At 46.3% G+C, this 16,323-nt stretch overlaps 1 protein-coding gene across 2 annotated transcripts in view; it reads right to left on the bottom strand.

The window, feature by feature from the left end:
* Positions 1-14,920, bottom strand: part of insc (INSC spindle orientation adaptor protein) — a 45,961-nt gene extending 31,041 nt beyond the window's left edge. Inside the window, exons 1-2 of one of the 2 annotated variants that reach the window (XM_018761172.2) lie at positions 14,783-14,920; positions 278-366 (exon numbers count right to left, since the gene is read on the bottom strand). In XM_018761172.2, coding sequence (XP_018616688.1) covers positions 278-333 — 56 coding nt within the window. In that variant the 5' untranslated portion in view covers positions 334-366; positions 14,783-14,920. Of the gene's footprint in view, positions 1-277; positions 367-6,314; positions 6,615-14,782 lie in introns of those variants that run through there. The other variant, XM_018761182.2, reaches the window with a different exon arrangement.
* Positions 14,921-16,323: the final 1,403 nt, after the last annotated feature.

The raw sequence follows: 16,323 nt of genomic DNA, 5'->3' as shown, positions 1-16,323 counted from the left end.
TCATCATGAAAAGAAACACGGATCTGTGTTTCTGGTCTCCATTTGGAGGGAGACGGGAAAGAAAGGAACGGTTTCCTACCACCAGTGCAACTACTATCATTACTATCATCATCACCATCATCATCGTCATCGTTGTCATCGTGATCAAGTAAATCGGTATCATCATCTTAATGCCAGACCTTGCGTCTCCGTGCCGTCTTTTGTGATCGAAAAGGTAGCATGGATACCGTGTTCCAGCAGTCATCATGGTGGAACATCAGAAGGTTTTTCTACTTACCTTGGAGGAGATGGTAGGAGAGACTTAATGTGTCTGCTGCTCTGAGCGGTTGCCATCCTTGCTGGGCTTCTCACACGTTAGCATAGCACCTAGAAAAGGGCAACAGGACGCCATCAGCCCAGTTAGTGAGGACCACCACAATAATAACTGATAAAGTGCTCATGGGGCTCGAGTTTAGTCCAGGTGTGATCAGACCCCCAGAGGGTAACTGTAGCTGGTTGCTTGAAGACCTCCTGAAGAGCTGGCTGTCAAAACAGCAAGCTCCTGCAAGTCATTTCAGGACATTCCTAAATATTAGTAAAATCGCACAGGTGGGATTACACAGGGCGGCACAGTGGTGTAGTGGGTACCACTGTTGCCCCACAGCTCCTGGGCAGTGGCCTCAAACATGGGTTAGAATCTGTGGCGTCTGTGGGTGTTTAACTGTTCACCAGCATTTATATGGGTTTCCTCCTACATGTGTGTTTCAGGTTAATTGGTGCGTCTGACTTTCCCTTAACGTATGTGGTGGTGTCTCCGAGTGAGTGTCCTAGTCCTGCGAAGTGGTGTCCCATCCATGGTGTATGCTGCCCTACGCCCTATGCTTCCAGGCAACAGACCACCACAACTCAGCTCTGGACAGGAGGTTATTAATAATGAACGGATGGAGATCGTATATCTCCTATTCAACAATAATCCACTGAGGAAGATCTGCATCAGACAAATACACACACACACACATTTTCAGAACCGCTCGTCCCTTATGGGGTCACAGGGAACCGGAGCCAACCCGGTAACACAGGGCATAAGGCCGGAGGGGGAAGGGGACACACCCAGGACGGGACGCCAGTCCGTCACAAGGCACCCCAAGCGGGACTCGAACCCCAGACCCACCGGAGAGTAGGACTGCGGTCCAACCCACTGCGCCACCGCACCCCCTGCGTCAGACAAATAAATAGTAAAAAAACAATTTCTGTAGGTCCACCACAAATGAGACTATCATTGGATTTGGATGAGAAGATGAGGCTGTACTGCAGTCATAATAATTTCAGAGAAATGTTCTGTGGACTCTTCATGGCAAACAGCTCATATGATAGACGTTAAGGGTGAAAAAACTTAATACAAGGTATTTCCTTATAGACCGCCAATATTTTTACCCGGAACACGTTATTATCGTTCTGTGTGGCTACATGTAGCCTCTGGTTGGGTGGAAAATAACTGCCCTCAAACTCATACTGTATTTATACACAGCCAGCATTTCAGGGAATTTATGCGATTATGCAATTACCTAATGTGCACTCCCAACCAAAATGGAATTACATAAGGCTATAATTCGCTGTTCTTCTCCATGGGGCTTCGGTAAGAAGAAAGAAAGTTAGTTGGATGTTTAATTCCTTAAATCAGTTTTGAAGCCTGTCCACAGCCTTCCTTTTCCATGCCAGCTCTCGCGCCCATACACTCAGGTATAGTCCATATACTCAAATCATTAATCTCGCCAGCAACCTTTGGGTTCACAGTATTTATAAGCAAATAACCCTATTTAAAGAGGTACTTGGGAGTTACCCTTGACAAGTATTGGAAAATATATGGTAGTCCAGGTCTTTTTTCTTAGGAACTGAATTATCAATAAACCTTTTACACAGAGCTGCAGCAGACCAGTAAAACAATATTTCTTATGCTCACTCTAACTGGCTGACTGCCACCCAGCCCTGCACTGTCACCTTAAGTGCTTTCAGCGTTGTCCACCGTTCTTTTCTGATGGATCTTGTTTGGATTTTTCTTTTTTTTTTCCAGTCTGAGAAGCAGCGGGTTCCTGATTTACCCTAATCCATTTAGCTAATGATGTCCTGCCACGGGAAAGTTTGAGACCGGCTCCTTATTGCGATTTATCTAATTAGCACATAAAGAAACCAGTTCCTACAGCCCTGTTTGAACAAACAGGACACCGAAAACGGGAAGGTTTTATATATGCACTTTCCCATAAAGTGGTGTACATTTCAGGGTGTCCGAGAGTTTTACATAGATGCTTTTTATAAAATGTTCATGTTTAACTTGATTCAGATGTTCACCTTAGAGGAGGCTTCCTTTGAAATGAGAGTCTGGTCTCAGCATCGGTGCCCGCAGACATCTCTGCCAATGCCCTTCTAATGCCCATGTGCACTTTCAAAGGGATTGTGGGATGTAGGCGGGGCCATAGAGCCACACCCATTACTCAGTGGGAAGCATCATGGCTCCACCCTTTTCCCAAGTGACAGCTGTTTTGTGATTGGTCAGTGCTCACACAGGGGCGTGTCCACCTCACAAGGAGGCGGGGCTGTGGTTGCAGTTGGCTGAGTTGAACCACGAGGAGAAAAAAAGCTGCTGTTCTTTTCTGGAAGGAAGCTGATTTGGCCCCTTGGCCTCCCATTTCCAAGACGCCATGTGGTGAAACAGTGGAGATAAACACACGAAACAGGAGGCACACTTTGTCTGGCTCCCAGCGAAGGATTAAACACACACTGAGGGTTGTTGAATCTCACATATACAAATAAATTTCCTCGTAGATATAACCCTGAGTAATGCAATGACAAAAAGAAATTTCAGTACTTTTGTAACTGTAATATTTGCATATGGTGACAAATATGCATAGGTGTTGTAGGTGCATAATTAGCTTATATTCAGCATGTAGAAGGACCCCAAAAAAAGAAAAGGAAAAGGAAAACACGCATTTTCTGCTCAGAGACAATGGTCTCAGTGAAAGTCCCTCAGAATCACTGTACAATCTGAGGTGAAGTATCTTATGTGATCAGCCATGCAGTTCAGTTATAACTGCAGCAGCAACGGTTAGAGTGGGTAATTCAAGTGGGCTACTGCGAAAGCAGAATAAAAACGATATTCCATCATACATCTACAATGAGACAGGAGAAGCTTATTTCTGAGCGTGCTCTGGTGGTTGCTTCTCCTCTCTCATCCCTCCGACAGCCCAAGAGAAGACATTCAAAGAACACTCGGCATGGATAAATCACTTTTCACATAGATACGGTAGACACCTTAACTCAAAATGCTTCAATTTCAGTGTTCAACTACTAATACTGACCAGATCAGAAGAGCAAAATAGACTATACTGGAAAAATGTTCAACATAATTGTAGGGTGTTAGCTGTCTGGTGTCAGGTGGTTTGAGTTGCTAGCTTTCTCTCAAAGGACTCATCTCTGAGTCCCACCTCAGCTGTGGTGCCATTGATCAAGGTACTTACCCTGATGCAGTAAAAATTACCACCTGTATAAATGGGTAAATCACTGTATGGAGCTTAACACCGTACGTCGCTTCAGAGAAAAGGGTCAGCCAAAGCACCAAATGTAAATGTGGAATTGGGTCAAAGGAACTGTCTGATGTGGTCAATGTGATGATTATGGTGGGGGGTTGCATTTTCAGTCTTTCTGGAAAGGCCCCAGCAAGAAGATAGCAGTAGGGGGTTGGGCAAAGGTGCAATGCTCATCTTTATTAGCTCCCATCGTCGCCCTACTCCTGTGACCGTTGCCCAGCCACATCAGGACAATCCATCTCCACTCACAGACTATCAGGACCAAGTCCCCAGAAGTACAAAACGGCCTCCACAAGTCTTCAGAGAAATGATTCCTACGTTCACATGAAGCCTTCGGAGACACAGAAGTTCACAGAAGTGCGTAACACTAATCCTCAGACTATCACATACTGTACAACAATACTATTTTTTCAACTTATTTATTAATAAATGTGACTTTTATCAAAAGTGACTTACAGTGCGAGCTTTGCACACTAAATTTCTCACAGTTATGTACCCATTTATAAAGCCGGGTAATTTTTACAGTACCCATTCATGATTAGTACCTTGACTGAGGGGAACATAGCAGAAGCAGAGATTCAGATCAGGGTCCTTTGACACCTCTAACCATTATGCCACCTGCTGCACCATAGACTTCTGAGAAAATACAGCATCAGGAAAATCATTAGACTAACTGAAAATAAAACCTTAAAAAGACAGTAGGTAAGCTAGAAAAAACAATTACACTAGAGGCTGCACAGTAAATGCTGTAAGATGGTGGGACCCAAGCGTGGTCATCTGAACAGTTAATAAAACCATATTGCTTATAAATTTCATATTGAGAGAGAAAACAAGCAAAACACACTGGAGTGAACGCAAGAGACAATGCGGCTAGAGCCGAACAAGAGCAGAGACAGCAGGAGCAGCGCAGGAGCTCATTGCTCATAGATTGGACAAACGCACCTTTCGGTCTGGGGAGACCGGAGGGAAGATGCGTTGTTGGTCTCTTTCTCAGTCAAAGGGTGAGACTCACTGACTGTGGTCTGAGGCTACAGAACAGATTTAAAAATACCATCTGGAGACACATTCATGTAGCATAAAGAACAATCTGTGCTGCTCTTTTTTTTTTTTTTTTTTTTTCCAGAAAAACCACTTTGCCTGGATACACGGATGAGGACCAGAAAGTCAAAACACAAAGAAAATAGAGGACTTGCACAGAACTTTTCTCCACAATGCTTTGCCAAGGGCTGTAAAAGAGCTCTTGGCCGAGTACAAAACAGCTCAAAGCTGCTTGCAAGTGAGTAATAAATGAGCCCACTTACCATGTTTTGGGGTTCAATTCACCCTGTCAAAAACAAGGCTTTATCTTTTACTTTCGGACCAAGGAAAAGATGAGAACTTTTGATTACGTTCACACCCTGGGCTGTTTTCCTCAGGAACTGACTTTTTTGTTCTCCCTACATCTTTTAATCTCCTGTGTTGAAACACGACAAATCCAGACGATGCCTGATAACAGAAACGATAATCCCCCCACGTCCACACACACACACACACACACACACACACATTAACAGTAGACAATATGTCCCCACTCAGGGTGACGGAGTGGTCACAGTAAGGGCAGTGGGAAGGATGGGGCCTGGGTGTGGGGTTGCGACCCCACCACGACCGCAGCATTCCTACCCCACGCAGGGCGGAGCTGCTGAACGTGGGCTCTGTTCTTGTGGAAGTTCATCCACGCACTGCTTCAGCTGCTCCCGCACTAGGGACTCAAAGGCAAATCCACAAAGGATTCTGGGAGATATGATATGCAGGGGCTCTATTAAGATGATATTTTCTCATTAGTCAAGGGATTGAGAAGCTATCAATATCGGCACAGTAATGCTCTAACATGATACCTCAAAGCCGCATTGTTTTTTTTTCTGCTTCAGCGGAACATAGACAAGCACAGACCTTTTCCCCTTTACCTTTAACTGTGTTTTTAAGCTCCTGCTTGACTAAATAGGTGAGAAATAATAGCAAGCTAAACTGTATACTGAACCAACAAGCTTCAATTACCCCAGCGCTGCCAATTTCTGCAGTGGCATGAGTGCCAGGAAAAAGCCCGGTCAAGCGTGGCGCATAACAAATATCTGAGTGAGCGAGGGAATGATCATTAAATCAAACGTAAGAATTAAGCGTCTGATTCCTCCCACAAATTGTACCATTAAAGCAGCAAATCTGTGTTTCCTTATCGCAGTTCGCTGAACTATAAGTGCCCTGTATGTTTGCAGGCCATGAGACTAACCTGGCAGACTGTACAGAAAATACTGTATATATGGCAAGAATAGAGCACTTGATTAGTGTTCTCCTACCTGCCAGGTTGTCAAAATATCAGTCCACACTGCAAAGAGTGCCTCTGTCATTCCCAACACTTTGGTAGAGTGGAAGGGGTACCTTGACAGGAGGATGAGTGTATGCAGATTGAAGCACACCAGCAGATACAAAAATTGTTATCATGACCCTTCTCATTTACTGTTAAAAACGTCCGATGGCTTGTTCAGGTGACACCAGGGGTCACTCATTAGGACCCTGGTTAACGTGGTGTCCGATACCGTTAACGATCAGAGGGCGGGACAGGGCTGCGTCTCACGGTGCGCTTTCTCGATTCTTCCGCCTTCCCGGAGAGAAGCGGCTGATGGGCCACTGGAGCTGAAGCTCTGCAGCACCGAGGAACGGTGACAAAGATGAGTCACGGTCCATGTGCGGCATCAATTAATTAGCTCACCCACTCACATGTTGAGGTGGAGTGTCACCGGTGTGACAGAAGGAGCCTCTTCCCAAATCGTCGCGGCGCCGCTGAGAGGAAAACCTTCCGGAGATGTTCGGGTGAGGTGGGGGAACCAGCCAGAGAGCAGTCAGAGAAAGCGCTTAAAGCCTGGAGAGCGGTCCATTATGAGCAAGTCAACCGACCTCGTTCGGCAGGGTGGATCTTGGAGGTCGCGTTACGGGTGTTTCCTTTCCCGTGCAATCGTATTTGACTTGATTCTGCAGGAGTCTTTAATCGCAGCGAAAGAGAGCGCAGCTCCGACCCATTTGTCTGCTCCTTTAATAAAAGGGACTCCCTTGTATGGTGAACTGAGCGAGACAGCAGAGTTCCAAAAAGGCAGCTGCTATTTTAGTCCTCCTTCTCAAAGTGATCCCGAGCTCTTTTAGGCATAATTCCTGCTCCACTTCCATAAATGCTTAGCAGGGGTCAGACCAGGTTGCCTTTCACTTCCGGCACACAGCATAACCTAGGTAGACCGGTGAGGGCCACAGGCGTTCTACCGGGTTTCCACAGCAGGGCTTCCAGCTAGACTCACATCTCCACCCAGAACTGAAGCAGTCTTGGGCCACAGTCCAAAACAAGGTCAGGGTTAGGGTTAACTACTCGTGCCGAAATGTGACTCAACCATCCTGTCTCTGCGATACGTTTCAAACACGCTGGAAGGAGTTCTCCGCGCCGTCCGCTTCTCACCTGGGTGTGAATGCGTTGCCACACATACGGACAAAGTGAAGCCTCTATCGATACTTTGGCCCTTTCTTAGTTCCCATCCGTTCCCTCAGATTCCACATACCAGCTTTTATGCATTAAGAAAGAAGCTTTTACAGTAACACGACATCATGTGAGTCGCCATACCTGCTGTAAGTTGTCCAGCGAGCAGACTGGAAACCTTCACAGCAATCCCCAGGGACTCCATTCACTTTGAGAACCAAAAAAGGGGGAAAAACATCAGTGAAGAAAGGATGAGCCAAAAAAATGTGAGTTCTCCGGGCAGCACTGTGCTGAACTCCTGGCTGGCAGTCGACGCTGGAGAGGCGGAGCGGTGAATCGGAGCGAAGGGAGCCGAGGCTGCACCTGAGGCCATGCATTCTCCCGTGTGGTGCAGCAGCACCCGCGAATACACACCTGACACCTGACGCCGTTTCCCTCAGGCAGGACGCTGGCTGCCTTTGGCATGGAGCCTTTTAATAATGGATGGGTGAAACGCGACACCAGACGCGTGTGGCCAGGGAAGCAGGGCCTCGCCTCACCTTCGCAGGTATTAGAGGATCTCCTCCAAAGCCTGCCGCAGGAGCAAGACGGCCACTCCAGATTTACCATGAAATCTTAAATATAATGCGTACCGCTGGATAATGCACTCCACAATCTTGGCTCTTGCTATGATTTAAAAATCTAAACATCAATGTATAATGCTGTCATGACCCACGGGGGCAATACCCCTAAAGACCAAAGGGGGCGCCACTCAGTTCCGCTAATCCAGAACCGTACACCTGTTCACAATTTAAAAATCAGTCACAGATAAATGGAGCAAGGTTGTGGATTCTTAATCGGGGGTCTGTTGTGAACCTTGCTTGTGCAACGTATTTCCAAAGTCTTGTTCCACAAGTGTTTATGTTCCAGTCCCGAGTGCCTGTCCTGTTTAAGCCTGTTTTTGTGTTCCAGGTCCAGGTCTAGGTCCAGGTCCAGTGTTCCAGTCCAGTGTTTTGTCACACCTCCCTTTTTTTTGTTCCACTCACAGATTTGTGGTTCACTTTTCACCTTTGTGAGAAAACACTGTGTCTCTTTGTCTTGTGTTCATCACTTCACCTCTACACTGTACTTTACAGTTCACTCATAAATACAATCTGCACGCGGGGTCATTATATTTAATGTCTGTGTCCGGACTCATGTCCGGAGGCGACATATACGCCGGTTTACTTCAGGGCCAGCCTCCAGTAAATTTGGCACAGTAGCGCTATAACAAATGTTATACTTAAAGTAATTGAAGTGATAATTGTTGATTTAAGTTCAGTTTATTATAAGTTTAATATTTTAATCCCGGGGGGGGGGTGCAGTGGCGCAGTGGGTTGGACCGGGTCCTGCTCTCCGGTGGGTCTGGGCTTCGAGTCCCGCTTGGGGTGCCTTGCGACGGACTGGCGTCCCGTCCTGGGTGTGTCCCCTCCCCCTCCGGCCTTGCGCCCTGCGTTGCCGGGTAGGCTCTGGTTCCCCACGACCCCGTCTGGGACAAGCGGTTCTGAAAATGTGTGTGTATTTTAATCCCTGTTTAATTTATGAAAATAAAACAAGTCTTGGCTTGCATACATTGCAGCGAAAAAATTAACTATAACTTACATTGATGCTACCACGAATAGACCAGATAGTCATGAATTCAAGATTTGATGCATTGTTTCAGAAATTGCGTTTTTTTTATTATATAACACATAGGGCACTCTTTGATTTACATAAATACCTATAATAAACAACTTTCAGTATGTGTCTTTATTTTTGCAAACACTAGAAGGGTTACATCTCTTAAGGAAATATTTTAAGTAGAACCTCAATTCCAAAGAAGTTGGGACAGTAAGGAAAATGCTAATAAATACAAAAAGGAGTGATTTTTAAGTTTGCTTTGACTTTTTTCTTAGGTACAAAGACAAGATATTTCATGTTTTAAAAATCAACTGCATTGTTTTTTGAAGATATACGTTTATTATCAAATTGATGCCTGCAACACATTCCAGAAAAGTTGTGACAGTCGAGTGTTTACTGCTGTGTAACATCATCACGTTAATATCACTTATTAAGGGTTTGGGCGCTGAAGACACCAGCTGGTTAAGTTTAGCAAGTGGAAATTTCCCCCATTCATCCGTTATACAGGTCTTCAGCTGCACAATTGTCGTATTTTGTACTTCATATGAGGCAGACCAGTCTAGTACCTGCAGTCTCCGCTTACGCAGCCATGCACTTGTAATCCGGGCAGAATGTGGTTTGACGGTGTCCTGCTGGAAAATGGAAAATGCAGGGACGTCCCTGGAGAAGATGGCATCTGGATGGCAGCGTACTGTAGGTTACTTCAAAATTTGTAGAGGGTGAAATGTCCAAAATCCCACCCATTTTTCTTTGAGGAACATTGTTCTCAAAGGCCTGTATTTGCTGACACATCTGTTGGTAAATTGGTACACTTCAACCTCATCCTTGCTCTTGAAGGACTTGGCCTTTTGTGGAGGCTCTTAATATACTGCAACACTGATCCCTCACCTGTTTCACATCACCATGTTCTCTCAACTTCTCACATCCTTATTAGTCCTAAACTACTCCTGCCCCAACTTTTTTGGAATGTGTTGCAGGCATCAATTTGAGAATAAAATATATCTTCAAAAAACAATGCAGTCGATTAGGAAAAACATTAAATACTTTGTCTTTACATTAAGGCAAAGAATGTACTGTTTTTGTTTGAATACAACAAAGTAAATTTGCAAATCACTCCTTTTTGTTTTTATTAGCATTTTCCATGCCGTCACAACTTTTTTTAGAATTGCGGTTGTAAAATGAAATATGTGTATGTTTAATTTTTTAAATGCTAATTATCATGCTATAAATATACCTGGAAAAGCAGCATTGTGTCTGCCCTGCTGCCATGTTGCGCCAACATGATGTTCACATGATCTAGAACTTGGTGCTGTATTTACAAAGCACACCTAGATTTTTTTTTTAAAAAAGTATGAAAAAAAGCAAGCGTTATACCCAAGATTTTTTTTTAACTATTGAACATTATTTCCATGTACACGTTATCCTCTTTTTTTCATCTTCATGCTTATCCAGTGAAAGGTCATTGTAGTCCAGAGACTGTCATGAAAGCATAGGGCATGAGGCAGGGTACACCCTGACACTAGTCCATCTCATGGCAATCCCACACACTTATTCTCGCACACACACATACACACACTCTATGGGTAATTTAGTCACCATTTCACCAGTAACCCATGTCTTGGCACTGTGGGAGGAAATACACACGAAGATGGGTAGGGCATGCAAACTCCACCCAAACTGAACTGGATGGGAGCCCACATCTAAATCCATAGCCCAGGACCTGTGAGGCATCAGCGCTACCCACCGTACCACAGTGCTGCTCTTCTCTTTTGATGAAATTTATTTATTTTTCCAAGAGAGGCTTCAGTAGTTCAAACCTCGGAACTCACAACTTGCTGCCTACCAACCCAGCAGCGGACAGTGTGGTTAATGTCCTTGTGACAAGGCACAGATACATCTCAGGTCATGCGCAAACATACAAATCACAGTAGCATCTAAATCCCTCCGTGGATGTTTTTATTGACACCAGAAAGAGACTGAGCTGGTCTTAATGGAGAGAGGATGTTACGGAAAGGCCGGGCACCTCGCCTGCAATAGGTGGCCAGATGGTTGTCATTAAGGATGGGTGTTTTCCAGCATACCGCGGCCACACCCGAGAGCCTTAGAAATACTTCAGGGGTGTTCGAGATTCCTGGGGTGCTTTCAAAGCTATGTAATTCAAACACCATTAAAGTCAAAAGAAAACACGGCTCAGACAGGGGTGGCAAAATAATAAACACGGCGCGCTGAAAGTGCAGGCCGTGCAGAAGTGAGCACAAAGCCCATCCACAAATGTGACACACAGCTAGATCCATGGAGGGTCCTCCAAGCCTGACTAGATTGCTAAGGAAATCGGTGCGGACTCATGGCCATGCAGCGGAGCATATTTAACTCCGGAGGTCGAGTCAATTAAAATTGTGATCAGACGAAAGTACCGTTCAAGTGCTGCTCCCCAGCGGGCCGGCATGATGGGAGAGGACAGCAAAACGACGGAGCCAGAAACGCGGAAGGTAAGTCGAGAAATCTGGCGGAGGTCAAACAAACGAACACAACGGAAAGGCAATTAGCAGAGAGGCCCGAGGAGCCTCACAGAACCCCTCGGGGAGCCCTCCGCTTCCACTCGTCTCGTCCCGGCCCTTGGTCCTCCGTGGGAACACACGCCGCCCCTTGACACGCTCATATGGTCCTCACATCAAACAAAAGTGGACCATCTTGAGTGCAACTGGAGCGACGAAAGATGAAAGGCTGCCCGAAGAGTGCCGATTAAGTTGCGTGGTATGGATTCCATTACTGAGCATCTCTGCCAGATTTCCTCACACGTTAGGCTAACCCGCAGAGACGCATGCATGCAATTCCCCAGTGAAAGCGTGCCTTTCGCCCCGTGTTCCATCAGTTCCGTTGCTCTCTGCAGTAACGAACGTCCCGCTTTGAGCCGTATCGCCCCGAGGAGATTAAATGCTACCCTGGGTCTCCCCCGTGCAGGACAGCGCAGCAGCCTGGCGCTCATCCCGCATTTCAAGGGCAGGTCAAAGTCTTTATTGCCGGTTTTCATTTGCTTACACAACAGCTTTTCTGAGGCTCACCACTGAGCCATTACCCAGAGTGCAGCTGGATGCTTGCTGCTGTGTTTTGTGCGTTGAGCTATCGCCTGGGACAATGCCAGCACCCCGATCCATGGCTGACACACGTCTGTTTTCTTTCAAGTATCTTGTACATCATTTTACGCTTTTCTTCGCGGTATAACTGTGGCAGATAGATGAGACAGAAGGTAGCCTTGTGATCAGATCCGTCACCTTACCATCAAGAGACATGGGTTTGAATCTCTGCTCCCGCTGTAGTACCCTTGACGAAGGTACTTACCCTGTGTTGATGCAGTAGCAATTACCCTGCTGTATAAATGGACAAATCATTCTAAGTAGGTGTACAAACACGACATTGTAAGTCACCTTGGCATCAGGTAAATAATGTTTAATGATAAGATTCATGTTTCGAAATGCCTTTAAAATGTTTGTGTTTCATTCAGTTTGCAGAGATTTTCTATTTAGAAGAAGTAACGGTAACTCTTCAGCTCACACAGTAGCAGGGCACTTAACATGATATCTGAGTGCTGATAACCATTGCCTCTGTGCGCGACCCCCCCGCCCCGAGCCACAGCCAAGTCGCCACTTGACCGTCGCCTCTGCCGTGCAAGGTGAGGAGTCAACAGCTGGGAGCCACTGGGGCCGCCTCTGCTACCAAGAACTCCGGTCACCATAGCAACACAAAGAAGAATGTCTTCAAGACTGTCAAGCGATGTGCTTTTAATCATTTCCATCCAGCTGGAAGTTACAGTTGCTGAAATTCTCTTAGATCGCCGAGAGCAGAGGAGGCACGGAGGCGATTCCAGCAAGTTCTCTCCGCGCTTTTTCGGCACAGCAGATTTGATGCAAACCATACTTTTTTGTCTCTGTTCCAGTCGAGTTCTGCAGGTTCCCATAGCTAAAAAAATTCCGAATCAGTGGCGCTGCGAGTTTTTTCACCTGATTCAACTTGACTAATGAACTGCAAGCAACACCTAATAACCCCGGACTGTTATCAGGCGACAGGATATACCGACTGCACTTTTTCCATATCAAAAGTTCGCAAATCCGGCGTGCGTCGAAGCAAATTGCAGTAAAGACGGACACAGAGTTGAAAACGTGCACCGACTCAGCACGCCCACAGCAGCACAGACACCTTAAGACCTTTAAAGGGTTTAAAGGCCCATTAAGTAAGGTGGGCTGGCCTGAGGCTGACCTCACACTGACTCTCACCTCTTCCGCAGGGAACATCGCTTTATGCCCGAGTTCCCAGACGAACGGAGAGTGCTGCAACGGTTGATTCATAACAATGCTACGGTGACCTCAGCGGTCCTCTGAAGGTCTGCATGAAGTACATAGATAGATAAAGAAACTACAGCAGGAGTGCAGAGGTGTAGCGAAGAACTGAGGAGTAAATAAATATCAGCTAGACTGGTACAAATGAGTGCAGAAATAGAAAGCCCCATTGCATGATGGGGATAATGACGATAATGACTATACACCCTTTTAATCAAAGCAAAGAACAGTAGAAGATGGACGTGACCCAGCCTGCTGACCACGGGCTGGGTGATCTGCATGACTATGGGTCCTCCACCCAGGACTGAGGTTCTCAAGTACTTCTGAGGTCTCAAATGCTTGATTAAAATGACAAGGTGAGACAGAGGTTTGGCTCTAAGTGGTCCTCTCTACTCCGCCCTCGCACAGCTACGAGCTAGCTGCCGATGCTAACGGAGCCAGACACATCTCAGCCTTGCAGAGCCTCTGCATGATCGTCAGCGGTTCCTCCCAAGACAGCCATGCTCCTCACCCACACCCACAACAACGAGGCCTCTGACAACCTGGTAACTGGAGCTTAAAGGAGAGGGACTCTGCTTTAAACCAAAAAACACACACGAAGAGCCTTTCTTGTGAAGGTGTGAGGGAGACAGCAGATCAACGGAGTCCGTTTCCAGGCATCCATCCTGTGTCCAAATCTCTACTTGGGGGAGGTCTTCTGCTCGGCTGGACCTCTCAGTACTGTCCTACCACCACAGTTCACACTCTGCGCAAGAACGGGCAGATACCCTACGAACAACCCAGCATCCACAGGTCTGTGGTTCTGAATAACAGTACTCTTCATTATTTTGTATATAATTTGATCTAATGTTTGATTTTGCACTTTTAGAGAAGCTGACAAATCAGACAGGCACATCGTCCTGCAGGACCTGGTGTCCACCGAAAAGCAGACAGCAGCATGATGGAAACCGATATTCAAACAAACAGAGTAAATTACCAAGAACGAGAGCCCTGCACATGACGTGCGGCTCAAAAATGCGGGTGTGGTATTCATTAGACTCCTGCTACCTGCCCATTGAGATGCAGAGACGCTGAGCTGGCTCTAAATTAGTGCCTCTGCCATCACACAAGTAATATACAGGAACCGGTTCTTTAAACTCCTTGATGCACTTTACTATTACCTGCCATTTATCGTTGTTACATTGAAGGTGTGTCGCTGAGTTACTTCACCGTAAAACAGGTCCAAATTCTTTTTCCCACTTTACCGCAGCAAGTTAACAAACAGCTTTCGCAGTTTTGTACAGGTTCTGTGACTACAGACTGAAAAGGGGTGTGTTTTTCTCATGTGAACAAGTTCATTTAGACCTTTGCAAAACCATATAAAAAGCTAAAGAATCACACACAAATGCCATTTAATTCTCCGGCTTCCCGTAACATGAAGGGCGCGGTGAAAACTAAAGCAAACTGAGGCAGCATGGCACAAATTACCCTGGTAAATATGTGAAGGGTAATCCTTCGGAAATCTCCCAGGATTAGCTACTTCAAAGGGATGTATGAGAACAGCCACGGTTAGACCTAAATGTCCCGCAGGCGACCTTCTCCACCAACACTAATGAAAAATTGCTAAGGCTCTAATTCTGATTGAGAAATCGTAATCGTATAGAAATAATAAGGTGGCTGCCACTTGTAGCTTTCAACCCAGAACGCAGTCCAAGTGTAGAAAAAGAAGGACTCCAGCTGCTGCCAGATAAGATGCGAGCCTTAGCCTCACTTACCCTAACCGTGGATGTGAATCTCAACATGTTCCGGCAGCTTCCATCACGGGAGCGCACAGCTAGCGCGACAGAGCCATTCTTCAGCCGATCCGTCCAGCTCCTTCGCCACGCCGAAGTTTCCCCAACGTCTAAAGTGACCTTGGGATTTTCCTTTCGAGCCGAGCCTACATCCCTCCGTCAGTCAAGCAGCACGGCATACTTTCAGCTGGGCCGCGCTCCAAACAGACATGAAACTATTCTATTTTCGTCTGCCATGTGAGCAGCAAGGCTGCACTTTTACAGATTCTGTGGTCAAGCATGTAATTGCACAGTGACCAGTTATGGCGAAGAGTAATTGTAGACCTCATCGGCTCCAGCCCAGCTGCCAACGGCACAAGGTAAATTACTTTAAAGTTCCACAAAAACAACACAAACCACATAAATAAATGCCAAACTGAAATCCAGATGTCAAGCAGGAGGGAGCAGAAGAAAGGGAGGTGGAGGGGTAGGGGGAATGCTTAGGCGGTACGCAACAGAATCACATCTCCGTGGCTGCCGGAGAGCGTAGCCTCACGCCAACATCGCATGAAATACACGTCTTCGAGATGGCCAGAAGGATGCCGTCTGGAGTGCGTGTTATTCTTGGACCCGGAGTTTCGGGGTGTCTCGTTTCACGTCAGGACCTGGAAATTTCTATGTCCGGGAAATTCTGGGGGCAGGAAGAATAATATGAACTCAGAGGGGTGGTTTGAATTATGAAGTAAAACGTGGGCGCCTTGACAGAAGTGGGTTCTGGTTAGCGATTCGTACCTGACCCGGCCGGGGATCGAAGCCACAGTGCATTGTCCGAACAGAGGGTTCGAACCCAACGCCCGGAAGCAGAAAAAACCCTAACCCCAGTCCCTGTCCGGCTGGGGGTTTTGTTACACGCAGGGCGGCTGTCCCTGCAAGTCACTGCGCAAATAGCTCACAGGGTCCGGCCTGAAGCCACACTTGGGTAGGAGGAATTTGCAGTCTAGACTCTTTTCTGGTGCCATTTCATTTTAGGCTTAAAAAATGACAAAGCGAGCCACAGCTGTTCACTATTAGAGCAGCGTCTCCTTCCTCGCTGGCGACCAAACAAGCCGCTAAGAGAGACGCAACTGCTGAGAAGATCCAAAAAATGTCCAGTTCGTGTAATTACCAGAGTACGGAGAGATTCTCTATGGTTGGAGAAAACTTTCCATTTGTATTCCAGCACAGACCGAGTCTCCGCACAGATTTAATTCCCAACTAAGTGCTGAGGTAGTAGGAGTTACAAAGAATATTTCTAAAAAGTGAGAAAAATCTCCACGGTAGCTGGTCGATAAGCCTTGGATTAAATAGTTTTAATGACGTTGAAATAGGCAGCTGGGCCATACGACCGAACATGAGAGCGTCTAGCACAACGCTCTTCTCACAGCAGCACAGTTTATTCATTCAGCTTTGTAGACAGTCCCTTAAATGCCAATTAATTCAGGAATTACAGGAACTCCATAATTGCAATTCCATGAAACGGGTCTTTTGTAAAGGCTTCAGCGTGG

The sequence above is a fragment of the Scleropages formosus genome, chromosome 2 (assembly GCF_900964775.1).
Source record: "Scleropages formosus chromosome 2, fSclFor1.1, whole genome shotgun sequence".
In the NCBI taxonomy this organism is placed as follows: domain Eukaryota; kingdom Metazoa; phylum Chordata; class Actinopteri; order Osteoglossiformes; family Osteoglossidae; genus Scleropages; species Scleropages formosus.
The sequence above is the reverse complement of the archived record's forward strand: the minus strand, read 5'-3'. Positions and strand labels throughout refer to the sequence as shown.